The sequence below is a fragment of the Hippopotamus amphibius genome, chromosome 2 (assembly GCF_030028045.1).
Source record: "Hippopotamus amphibius kiboko isolate mHipAmp2 chromosome 2, mHipAmp2.hap2, whole genome shotgun sequence".
Taxonomy (NCBI): Eukaryota; Metazoa; Chordata; class Mammalia; order Artiodactyla; family Hippopotamidae; genus Hippopotamus; species Hippopotamus amphibius.
Window position 1 is genome coordinate 53,174,114 of NC_080187.1, and position 13,103 is coordinate 53,187,216.

Consider the following 13,103-nt stretch of genomic DNA (forward strand, 5'->3'; position numbering starts at 1 on the left):
CAAACTGTATTCCATAGAGCCCTGACAGTTCATCAAAGGTGCTTCAGGAGCCTTACAAGGGGAGAGGAGGATCAGGGCATGAGCTTTGGGTTCCCCCAACCCCACCTCGACCACAGTTCCCCTGATGTGTTACACATTGGCCTTCTGTTTAAGATTTCATTTGGAGAAAAGCACGTACTGCTAAACCATGTTTGAAAAAAGTCACTGAGTAGCCACCCTTCCTTGTTTTGCAGACGATTCGCTTGGAGGCCCAGAAATTACAGTGACTTGTCCAAAGTCACACATTCTCTCAGATGTGAGTCAGATTTCTGGACACCCAGGTCAGGACCACTTCTACACTGAATTCAGCACCTTTCTTTCTTTCCTCTGAGTATTTTATACCAATGCCACTCAAATTATGGTCCACAGGCCAGCCCATGACATGACAGAAATTGGGAGTAAGCATTTAGAAACTTTTATAGTAGTGTGATAATAATTTTTAGAAATTGGAACTTGTGTTTTATAGCTTTTAAAAATTTTGTTTTCCTAGTAATTTTTAATTTAATTTTATTTTTTAACAAAAATCTTGGCCCACAGTGGATTGGAGATTTTAAAAAGAAAAACAGTTGGCCCTTCACCCTTGGTAGTTTGGGAAACACTGTGATGTTGGGGTTTGAATCTCCACAGAGGGTGAGCCACTTAGGGGCTGCAAACAAGAGGCAGGTCTTGCTTTAAGGAACTTTTTTAGATTCTGAGCAAGTAGGGAGGCAATATCACTTGTTCTTTTTCCTTAATATCTTTCTTGCTTATAAAATAAAATTATAGATTGCATGAAACTAAGAGATTATATATTTAAATATATATGACAATAATATATGAGAAGAGTTGTATATTTAATAGCAATAATAATGTTTATTTTTTATGAACTCTTTGGAATTGTGATCTCAGATTAATTGGTTAGAGGTTTTGTTGAATGGAGTTGTATTGTAGTTGGTTTTCTTGTTTAGTTTCTGTCTATTCTAAAAAATAGATTCTCCTGATGTAATTTTTTCTTTTAATTTTTTATTTTGGTAAGAACACTTACATGAGATGTGCCCAGACCATTTTTCCTTTTTTTTTTCTTTTTGAAACCGTGTCTTTCCCCCGGGTGGGAGCTCCTTTCCGGGCCCTGGCCCTGGTCGGTAGACAGTAGCTGCTCAGGGGATGTTAATGAAGGACTGCATGGCCACATCTGTGGGCCTTAGCCTCCTCAAGACTGAATTGTTTTTGGTATACTTTACTTTTATTGCATGACTCAATGATTTCAGAATTTTATCTAATTTACTCTTACTAACTTAAATGTCCTTTAAACATAGAATTATTTTGCCCAACCAAGTTTACTCCTAGAAGTATTTTTAAAATACTGCTATTTACTACTTTAACTTCTGGTCAATTAAAAAGTCTATATAACAATTAATCTTATATAGTATACAGGAACTAAGGGAGAAGACTTTATTAATAACTTCACCTAAATTCATTTATCTTTCTCTTCTTAGTAATCTTGACTATTCCAAATAACTATTCATACTCTATTCCTTGTTTCAAAATACGAGGTTCTCTAAAATCATTAAAAGATGCTATGCTTCCTATAATAAGGAGCCTAAATTTGAGTTATTATGATTCTTAAGCAATTTTCAAGTCAGTGGAATAAAGATGGAAGAGACAGACCCTTTGTCAGCCTCTGCTTCTGCTTTTTGAGGTTCAGGTACTAGCCTTCAACTACTTTAGCCTTCAACTACTTATAAAAGCTTTTTGTCCTGCCTCCAGAGAGCAGGGAACAGAATCAGTTTGACCTAGAATTATAAAATATAGTCAATTTGGATTATTTTTAGACTTCATTCAAAGAAGTTGGTACCTATGTCACATTGATCATTTCTGGCTTTGGAGGAGTCTCGTTTATCTTGTAACGGCCAGTGTGTTGTGAAATGTCACATGGATCACTGCAGCTTTCCAATCCTTAAGACCTTTCAGGGAGGCAGGAAACCTGCTCCTTTTGTTTTCTCATCTCTTTCCCCAGAGGCTGTATGACTGTTGTCAAGTAACTCTGATGTCAGTTACTTGAGACAAGTTGTTGCCATTAGAGAACCATCCTTTTAAAACATGTTTATATTGGCTTTTCTTAATGAGTGGTAATTTGAGCAGCTGATGAGGCAAGTGGAAAAAAAATAATGAACAGCTTTGTTAGCGTTGGCCTTCCTATGAGGAATTTGGCATTATTTGTATTTCTCTGCTGTTGTCCAGGGAAAAGCAAGATCTCTCCATTCCAGTTCTCCATTACCTTCTCTGGGATGTCCAGTTCATTTATCTGAATCTGTAAATTCCAGGCAAAGTTCCTATGTCTAACATTAGAGAGGTATCTGCCTGCTTACAGGGGGTTTCGAATTCTCTTTGATGTCAGATCACTTTGTAACCAGACTTCATCTTTGTCTGCCAGCAATTATATGGCACATAGGTAGCAGGAGACTGAGATTGAGAACGTCATCAGAACCCAGAGCCCGAGACTGAGAACGTCATCAGAACCCAGAGCCCTCCAGCTCCGTGTGTGTGTGTGTGTGTGTGTGTGTTTGTGTGTGTGTACTTCATATGCATGTAACATTTCCAAAAAGCAGATTATATTTCATAAGAAATTTATTCATTTAGCAAAAACTTAGCACCTATTGTTTACTTATATACTAGAGAGAAAATGAATTCCCACAAATTTTTTTTACTGATGAAATCAAAATTCAAAACTTTATTTATGAACACTGATATTTGAAATTCACGTAATTTTCACGTCAGGAAATAGTTGTCCTTTGATTTTTTTCCCCCAAACCATTTAAAATATAAAAACTCACCTCAGCTTATGAGGTGTATGAAGCGCGGCAGCAGCCAGGTTTGGCCTCAGGCCATACTTTGTCAGCCACGTTCTAGAGAGAGCCCTCCTAGAACCCTTGCACAGGCCCTGAGCTCCTAGAACCTGTTTGTATGAGCAGACACGCGCTGCACGCACGCACACACACACACACACGCACTCACAGGAAGTTGAGTTGCTGCATAATTCTAGTTCTGTTGTATTTTTCATTTTTAACCCCTCCTCAAATCAAAACTCCCCTTCAGTCAGTAGAGTCCTATGTTTGTTTTTAACTCTTATGATGCTTGCTAATCCTGAAAGTGATTGTGTTCCCCAGGCAGATTCCGTGAGGCTGGTTATTTCTGAGACTTTTGTGTGTTTAGCCTAACTCCAGATGTGAGTGAATGATATCTTGGAAAAAACACAGGATTTCACAGTTGAGGAAACTTCTTGTGAGTGCAAAAATAGCTCTTTGTCAGTAAACCACTGAATGTTTTCAATCATGTGGAAACCATGTAGCACAGAAAGCAGAAGTGCTGACATAGTCGCACCATCCCTGGTTTCTAACCAACGTGTTGATCTCTCCTGAGCTTAACCTTTGGAGGCAGACCATTTTTGATGACTCCCTAGAATCAGCAGCTTCCCAGGTTGTGTCATCAGCTCAAGATAACATGTAGGATGCACCTTAACAACCTGCTTCTGGGGGCTTTTCGTGAAACTTGATCCAACGGTTCGTCCTCTCAGAATGGTCTCCTGCCTTGGCCTCTGTTGTACCCTAGAACTCTCTTGCTTTCCAGCCTCTTTTGATGGCAAGAACAGTTACCCCATGCAGGTTATGTTATCGCTCGTGTTCAGCCTGCCCCACATCATGCATGTGACAGTTCCCATACAACACAGCACCTCGTTTTTCCTATTTACCTAATCATCCGGAAGGTGACACGATAACATATGGAATAATACGCCAGAGGAGACATGTATGGATCCTTTGACTGAGCTGTGCATCACTCAGAGCCACAGGGAGTGATCAGCGGATCACACTAAAAGGCGCTCAGATGTACCTGCAGTAGTCAGTGAAGCGATTTGCACCATGAGGCAAGGTGGCATCTGATTAGAAGGGTGTGGTTTCATCCGGGTGGGAAGAATATCTACCACAAAACGCTGGCTCTCTCTTTCCTTCCCACACTTCCAAGCCCCTTCTAGTCATTAGCCCTGCCTGGCATGCAGAAGAATATTTGCCAACAAATACAAAGCTTCTGGCTCAGCCGTGGGTGGTAGGAGTGCTTCCCAGCCTTGATCTGCCTGGGGTTGGTGTCTTCTGTGCTTTCCTGGAGGATTCACCATGCGTTTGTTCTTCATTAGAGGCTGTGCTGAATACAAATGAAATAGGAATGGTTTCTGCCCTCAAGTAACTTAAAAATTCCTTGGGAAGATGCTTAGGAAGCAAATTATACAAAACCAGAAAGTAGAAGTAACTAATTGCTAGTGACTGCAGCAGTACCTGCTGCCCCTCTCGGTTGGTGAAGGGTTTGGTGCTCACACGGTCCAGCACCACCCTCACCCCAGCACTGCCCTCATCTTGGCGGGTCATGAAATCACTTCATACCTGAGTTCATCGCTGTCCTAAGTGGATGGCTGTAATTTCTATCTCCCAGGATGACATCAAGACATAATTTGTGTTTGTCAGAATTTTCCTGCTGGAAAGTTTAGAAAAGATGCAAGTGTTCTTTCAAACTGCTCACTTGCCAAGCTTTCTTAACTCTTCACAGACTGATCCAGCAGAAGCTGATGGCAGACAGGCCGGTGGGAGTGAGCGTTTGCTTATCACAAGCAGCAGCTCTCAGAGCTAATGACCCCATTGCTAAGTCCGTTATCCTGGAGCTCTGCGTGTCTGCTTTTTCTTTCGATGAGAAAAGTTCATTGAGGGATTACTGTTGCAGCCTGATCTCTGTGTCTCAGTGTGGAAATCAAAAGGCTTCAATCATCTTGTCAGCTTAAGGTCAGCAGTGACATATTAGAAAGGCTGGTGAGCTAAAAAGCTGTGCCTTTGGAACCTCATCCTGGACTGTATGCTTATCGTAACTGGTAAGATTTTATGTTTATGGTGTATCTGCCCCAAATACTTCTCTAAATTCTCTATGCAAACTGCTGTTTCCCTGCCCCGAAAGTTACTAACAACATTCTGAGAATAATCAAGAGAATCCTCTTTATTTGGGCATTTCACTGTTTCCATCTCAGTAGACATGTTTGAATGACACAGAGGGCTGGGAACCCAGAAAAGTTTGAGCAGATAGCTCACTGAACTGCAGAGCCTCTAGACAGAGTACCTAAAAGGAGCAAAGAACAAATGCATTGCATTCTGTAGACATTTGAGAAAAGGCAACATGGATCTTTCAGGCACCTGAGATGATTGTGGGATATGATAGCTAATTTCTTAAAGGTCTCTCTCTGCAAGGCCTTATGTCCTTTGCAACCACTCTTGGCCCCACCCCCTACCCCACTGGTAATTCAGAATCGTCAGAGATAGGCTTAGGCCTTAAGATTCTCCAGCTCTGATCATAGTGCACAGTATATGCAGTCATGAACCGCTAGAGAAAACTGAGACAGGACTGCCTGCCACACCAAGTAATCACTGTCTGTAATGGAAGTTCCCGGGGGAGGTTGCCTGACGTCTGTCCAGGGGGGAGTTTTGCCTTAGGTGGAAGGTTGGACTTGTGTTTTACTTCCTGTTTACTTCCTGTTTAAAACACTCACACTTTGCCAAATTAATTTACATGCAAATTTGACAAATTATAAAACTCTTGGGACCTCCCTGGTGATCCAGTGGTTAAGACTCTGTGCTCCCAATACAGCTGGCCCGGGTTCAATCCCTGGTCAGGGAACTAGATCCCACATGCCGCGACTGAGAGCCCGCATGCCACAACTAAAGATCCTGCATGCCGCAATTAAGACCTGGCACAGCCTAAATAAATAAATAAATAAATATTTTAAAAAATAAATAAATAGCACTCTTAAGCCTGGTTTCAGGCTATTTTTTTTATATGAATCGCAAACTAAATAATAGAGGAATTGTTTGTTTTTTCTGTTTCGAAACTAATGTCCATTTCTTGTGGCATTTTTTTTGACATGAAGTTTTAGCATCAGTTAACTGCTGTCTCATAAAGTTGAGCATGGACCAATCATCCCAGTGTTGGGATGATTTCTGAAGAAAGAGAAACAGTGATGAGTGAGTCTGTGTGAGGCGGGCCAGAAGTCTGGGTGCCGTCGTGGAGGGAGGACAGGCTCTGCACCTGGCAGCCTTGGGCCAAACCCCACTTCTGCCAGTTCACAACATCAGGCCTTCTGCGTATTAAGTGCTTTGAGGCTCAGTTTCTATCCCTGTAAAGGTAAGGTGACATATGATAGTAAGTGACTGCCACGTTGAAGGCATCTGAGAAATGATAGCCGCTTTCTTCAGTGCACCGGACCATGGGTGCTCTGGGTCAGGTTTCCATATGTGATGGAGGGAGCAGTCCCGCCCGACTCTTCTGGCTTAAAATCGCTGAGGTTCTGTGAGATGGGGAATAGTCCTCCTGGGTTCTGACCCACATAGTGTTTATCGGTTGGGAAGAAATTAAGGCCCTTGCTGTCGTTTGGGAAAATCCATCATCAGATGTTGAACACATGCTGTACACTCATACGTTCTGAAAGAAATGAGAACACTGGGGTTTTCTGAAACAGCCAAGATTAACCCATGAAACAATGTTTTAGAACAACAGAGACTATTTCATTTTATATTTTTAAAAGGATAGCTTCTAAAATATATGGAAACTATTTCAAGATTCTCAGTGTACCTTTGGATCTTCTTTTTAATTAATAAAAAGGGAGGTAGAATAGTGGCTAAATTACAAATTTAGGGAGGGATCTTTTAAACTGTTTTGTTAACGCCCTTACCATTTCCCCTCATCTACTGAACTGTGTCTTTGGAAAGCTTCTTCATCTCAGGCGCACTGCGTGGCCTTGGATATGCACAGCTACATGCAACATGGCCCTGCCCCAGCTGAGTGAGGAGACCTGTGAACTGACGGGACCTCACGTTGAACGGAAAGGCTGGGGTTCCATGGAGAGACTCCTGCCTAGCTCCTAGTATAGAGATTCTATCCCTCACTGTCCCCAGGGGCAAGCTTGACTTTGTCCTTGCATATGCCGTGACTAGTCCACCTCTTGGCATTCGAGCAGGACTTAAGGAACCTCAGACTGTGGAGGCATAAAGCTGAGGGAGAGATTGCCAGGTCATTCATTCCAGAAACTCACCACATTGCCACTTCCAGCCAGATAGCTTCATTGGTATTTTCCCCGTGCTCTGCCTCTTAAGAACACAAATTTAGGGTATGTAAAGGATCAGTGGAGACTTTCAAGCCAAGGTATATAAGAAGAGAATCTTCAAAACCTTAAGTACAAAATGGGACTTTATTATCATTTTTAAAGTTCCAGCTTCTTTCCACCTTTCTTAGAAATATTGGAATGATTTCTAGGACTTAGGTTTAAAATAGATTCATATTCCAGTTAATAGTCACCCCAGTTTTTTGCTTTTTTGCTTTTAGTTTCTAATATATAGTATTGTTTCTTTTAAATGAATTCTTACAAATTATTCAGTGCAAAATAGTATTTGGCCCCCTTTGCTCTCCTAAGTGTTACTAGTAGATCTGCTTTCTGGCCGTATACTTTCTTACAAGTGGTGCAAAATATTCTTCTGTGGGTGGACTTGTAGGTGCATTGCTGTCACTCCGCATCTTGGCCTGACAGTTGGCGTGATAGTTGTCTGTGAGCCAGGCTCATCTGTTGCCTGCTTATACAACCTCACTACCCCTCCTCTGCTCTCCGGTGTCACAGAGGAATGGCCAGCCCAAATGGCGTTTCAGAATTCAGTGAACTTTAGACTTTCAAGTCTAATTTAATCTACTTATTTGACTTGATTAGTAACTGAGACCCAGAGAGGTTATGGGATTTATCTAAGGTTCTCCATTAGTTAATAGGAGGAATTAGAATTTTAAAAGAAAGAGGTTTCCTAGATCACTAAGCTTAAATCAAATGTTTGGTAAGATCATTAATTAACCATACCTCCCTTGCTAGTATTTTGTATGGAACAGGAAGTTTTCAAGTTATTTGTGAATTTATTTCACTAGTTTATAGAACACTGTTAGCAGATTGGGATTCTCAAAGTTTATGAAGTAGTGAAAGTCACATTTGGTATGTGACTTTTTTTTTTTTTTCTGAGGTTGCATTACGTGTTTAGTGGAAATGTGGGAAGAAGCAAGTTGTTGCTATTTCAGAATACCAAAAAGTCACCGGTGCTTTTCTCAGTACTTGTTCACTTTGAAGAAGAGACAAGATATGAAAAGTATGTTTTCTTGAAAAGGTGTGCATTTTTCACATTCACGACTGAGCTTATAGAAACAGGGATTGTAATCACTGTAGTGAACCTGGGTTTATGATTTATAAAATCGTAAAATATGAGACCTGGGCCTTGCTCCTACAGCAGTCAGATTTGCAACCTACTCCTCCTTCGTTTCCATGGTTTTTAAAACAGTTGCATTCCTGGAACGTGGGAGGCTGCCCTTGGCATTCACCGGCTCTGCCCCGTAGGTCATTGTTTTTGCCTGCTCTTCTCTTGGGATAAGTGGGATTTGGGTGTGGGCACCTCTCTGGCTTGTCTCCATACCCTGCTGAGCGCAGTGTGCAGGGCCCTGGCTACTAAACTCCTTCTGGCCAGAGGAGTGGACAATGAGTAGAGTTATTTTCTGGGATGAGAGAGGCCTACCAACTTCAATAGGTGACTCAAAGATGATCTTGTGTTTTCTGGTGATTAAGAGTGTGATTAATACCAGTAATTAGTTCCTGTGGTTTAACTGTTAAAAGCAGGAATTCAGAAGGCAATAAACAGGTGAACAAGGTAAGGAGCTGTAGGATATGACTTGAATTTGAGTTCCTGAGACACAGATACACTCCAGAGGAGTTGACCCACGTAAGACAGACTCCTTTAATACTGTGTACCTAAGTGAGGGCTATTTTATATACACAGGCCACCTTCACAGAGACTTGCTGTATGTGGCTCTGAGCCCATACTTAATGGAAGGCAAGACCTTCCTTGTCCATGAGACTGGGATTGGCTGGGATCAAGACAGCCTTGAGAAGATTTTTCATCCTGCTATGCAAAATTTCTGCTCTTTTCCAACATTTGAGGAACAAAAAGACTAAATGACCTTGTTTTTGGCTCCTGTGGCAGCTGTTTTTAAATTTTTCTCAAAATTACCTCATGGGATTCCAGCCAAAACTGAATATTGATAGATAACATTTAAAAAGCTCAGGTGGTTTATTCCACATGTCCTGTATTCTACGTATTGAAATTTAAAAGGCTGATGACATGATTTTGTGTTTTTAGCCCTGAGTAAAATAAAGTTTGTGTTGATTGGGTAAGTTGTGATGTTGGTAAGAGCTCTCTGGAGCAATGGCCATTTGAAGCCCAGTTGCCCATTGATAAAATGTTGATTTGGCCAAAGTTTCAGACAGGAGGCTACTTTGATTCCACTGAGCTGGGTTTTGAGTGCTGCTGTAACCAGAAAATTCGTGGTGCAGTTATATGTGTTGCTTGTAATAAAGTTAGCTGCACAAGCAGAGCTTTGCCTGCCGAGTTCAGAATAATTTGTAGACTCCTAATTTGAAAACGGATTTATTCAGAAAACTGTCTTCCCACCCCATGAAAGAGTTGGACAACTGGTCTCTTCCTGGGCGAATAAGTGAATATGAAGGAAGAAGCCAGGTGATTATGAAGACCTAAGTTTAGCGTAGTTGTTTAATGGTTTATTTTAAAAGACTGTGGGCAGAATTATTCCAGACACTGACTTGACTTAAAGCACAGTCCTTATATTCTTCCATTTGAAGGTGCTTCCTTTTTCACACACATGTTTTCCTCAGCTTACTGCCAGCCAGCCACAACCTATATGGTGTGATACCAGCATTTCATTTTTTTATCCCAACCAATTAAGTTAGGATTTTTTTCTCTTCTCAAGCCTTACAGCTGAGTGTATTTATTTAAAATTAAAATGTAAACCGCACTCAATCCCAGTAGTTCCTTCATTTAGAAACAGGACGACACAGCCATGAGTGTCTAGTTCATGGCAGAGTTGGGAGGGGGCATCTCCCATCTCCCAGCCCTGGTGCCTCCTCCCCTGAGCAGTTGCCAGAGGTGGGGGAAAGAAAGTGCTGTCGACACACCAGGGTCCAGGCTGGCACGTGGCCTGGTACAGGAGGGGTTCACATATGCGCATGGCGGCTGAGCTTGTGGGTCAGAGTGCAAAGACCTGTGTATCCACAGTGAGCCGATGTGGGTGTCTAGCGACACCACAAAGCTCCGGGCTTTTGCGGTCCTTGTTTCTGACGGAGACTCTAGGAACTTCGTCGCCCTTTATAACGTTGTTGCCAAGGAGCTGTTCACACATAATTCCGTCCGGGTGACTCTACATCTACCCTGTGAGGTTAGCGTCTGTCTCTCCGGCCTCCCAACCTGTACAGCCCTCAGCCGGTGTGTGCGGCCACCTCATTCCACACTGTGCAGCTCAGCTCTGCCCAATGGCGAAGAGGAGGCGAGGGGAAGCCGGCTCCCAGCCTGGTCTCGGGGCTGCCAAGGGCTCCGGGCGGTGAGGAATAATTCGCTGGTGCATAACTGGTTTTCACTCTTCTCCCCACCTCAGGACCACCCCAGCCCTGCTGCCACAGATGGGATGGACGCCTCCCCGACGACCACCAGTGCCTTCACCATCCACGAGTACTTTGCCAGGCGCATGGCGGAGCGCAGGAGCAAGGCACAGGGCACGGCTGCAGGGGCGGAGCCTTCAGAGACCGCAGTGGAAAGGAAAGCGGGGAAGAAAAGAAAGAAAGAGGCGAAAGATAAAAATGTGGAAAATCACACCCAACCCAAGGCCAAGAAGGAGAGAGACCAAGTTGAGTGGCAGCTGAGAGACCTCCGTTGGGACGAGAATTCTGATGCTTCTGCTGAGGATGGAGAGGGTTGTGTGGGGCCAGTCGATGACCAGGACTCTCCCCCGAAGCCCAAAAAACGGAAAGAAAAGGAAAAGGGACAAAAGCAAGTTGAGACAGCAGAGGATGGTACACTAGATAAAACACCAGTGAAAAAGAAGGAAAAAAAGAAGAAAGGTTCCAAATAAATTCTCTGGTGCCAGGGCCTCCCAGCTCATCAGCTGTCAGGGCGCTGCCAGGGAAAACTCCCTGGCCCCACGTCAGAGCTGGGTTCACCCCAGGAGCCTTGCACAGCCCCCGACATGCCCGGCCTCTGCCACGTCTCGCCCTCACCACAGTTCCCAAATCATATTCCCACAGCTTTTTAGTGTTCTGCATCATGGCTCTCAGAAACAAATAAATTTCTTTTTAGACTCCCAGTCCTTCACTGTATTTATTCACCTTCACGTGAATACATGGTTATTCGTACGTGTGTGTAGGTCTCTCACAGTCTATATTTGCTCTTGATTTCCTCCAGTAACAATGAACTGTGCTTCCTTCTGAAGGACTTAGTCTAATTAAAGGATTAAGAGGCAATAGTTTGCATTCAGATAGTTCCTTTTGTTCTATAGCCAACCATACGTTTTTGCCAAGTCAGTTTTATATGATTACATTCCCAAATCAGAGAGCTGTTTTGGTCTGGTTTGGTTTGGTTTGGTTTTGATGGGGAAATTGTTATTAGTGGCAGCCATGTATTTTGAGGTCTTCTCCCCAAGACTACAAAGTTTAAGGAGTGAGCTGATGGTGGGGACAGTTTAACTTGCCAGCTTTCACGGGAGGTGTCTTGCAGTTCCTCAGCGAGAGTTGGTGGTCAGATACATTTCCATTTGGTGTCCATGAGGACAGATCTGCTAGAGAGGGCTCCTCCTTATCTATAATCATTGGGCGATCCTCAGGAGGTTAAAAAAAAACTGAGATGCTAAGGTTACGAAATTAATTTCATCTAGATTGGGACTGTGTTGTGAAAGTTCTTAAAAGTATAAATATTATATAAAGAGTAAACGATACTTTCAGTCTTGCTTACACCAAATGGTGTCACCTCCTGTGTTTATACTGCCTCTGCCACACCCTGTCGTATCTCCCTGTGTGCTGCTTAAACTCTCCCTGTGCGGGTTTCCCCAGAAAACTACAGACACCTTCACACCCTCTTTGGGACACAGAATGAAAAAGAAAGTGCATGTTTAAGATCTAGAGGCCTCGCACTGTGGTCTCCTCTCTACTGCTTTCTTTGTTCTCTTGACCTGTCCCTTCTTTTCTTTTTCATCCTTTTACCCTTTTACTCCCTCTTCCTTGTTCCCTGCTTATTTTCAGTTCCCAGTTTTCTCTTACCTCTTGCCGGTTGTCTGCTCATGGTCCTACAGACCTGTGGGGAGCTGAGGGGGTGTGGCACGAGAGGAGGCCATGCACTGCCCGCCACCTGATTTATAGATGCTCCTGGATAACAGTAACGAAAGCTCACCACAACCCGATGCGCTTTCAGCCTTGATTTTAAACCTCAGGCTCACACATTAGATATGAAGCATGGCCCTGAGGTTCTTAAAACTGAGAAAACATGAAGAATGTTTAATTTTAGTCTCCTAAAAATTCCGAATGGTGCTAATTGTTTAAAAGGATAGACACACACACACACACACACACACACATACACACACCCCATAGATCCTGGGGTGTAGTTTCTGAGTTTATCGTGGCCCTCAGAGTTGAGAATCCCAGGCAAGGTCCAGTCTAATAAAGCACCACAGATTTTTTAAGTCACTTTTCTTCACAGAGGGCACATGCCCAAATTATCTGTGCTTGTCCTATCTTGTATATGGAACCAGAGTTTCAGAATGGAATGGGCGGGCTTCCCTGGTAGCACAATGGTTAAGAATCCTCCTGCCAATGCAGTGGACACGGGTTTGAGCCCTGGTCTGGGAAGATCCCACATGCTGCGGAGCAGCTAAGCCCGTGCACCACAACTACTAAGCCTGTGCTCTAGAGCCTGTGAGCCACAACTAATGAGCCCATGCTCCACAACTACTGAAGCCTGCATGCCTAGAGCCCGTACTCTGCAACAAGAGAAGCCACCAACAATGAGAAGCCTGCGCACCGCAATGAAGAGTAGCCCCCGCTCTCCACAACTACAGAAAGTCCAGGTGCAGCAATGAAGACCCAACGCAGCCAATAAATAAAAATAAATTTATTTAAAAAAACTTTCTGTAAT

General features: G+C 43.2%; 1 protein-coding gene across 1 annotated transcript in view; it reads left to right on the forward strand.

Moving 5' to 3' along the window:
* PINX1 (PIN2 (TERF1) interacting telomerase inhibitor 1) overlaps positions 1–12,966 on the forward strand; it is an 82,156-nt gene extending 69,190 nt beyond the window's left edge. Inside the window, exon 7 of the mRNA XM_057720029.1 lies at positions 10,576–12,966. Coding sequence (XP_057576012.1) covers positions 10,576–11,049 — 474 coding nt within the window. The 3' untranslated portion in view covers positions 11,050–12,966. The remainder of the gene's footprint in view (positions 1–10,575) is intronic.
* The last annotated feature ends 137 nt before the right edge of the window (positions 12,967–13,103 follow it).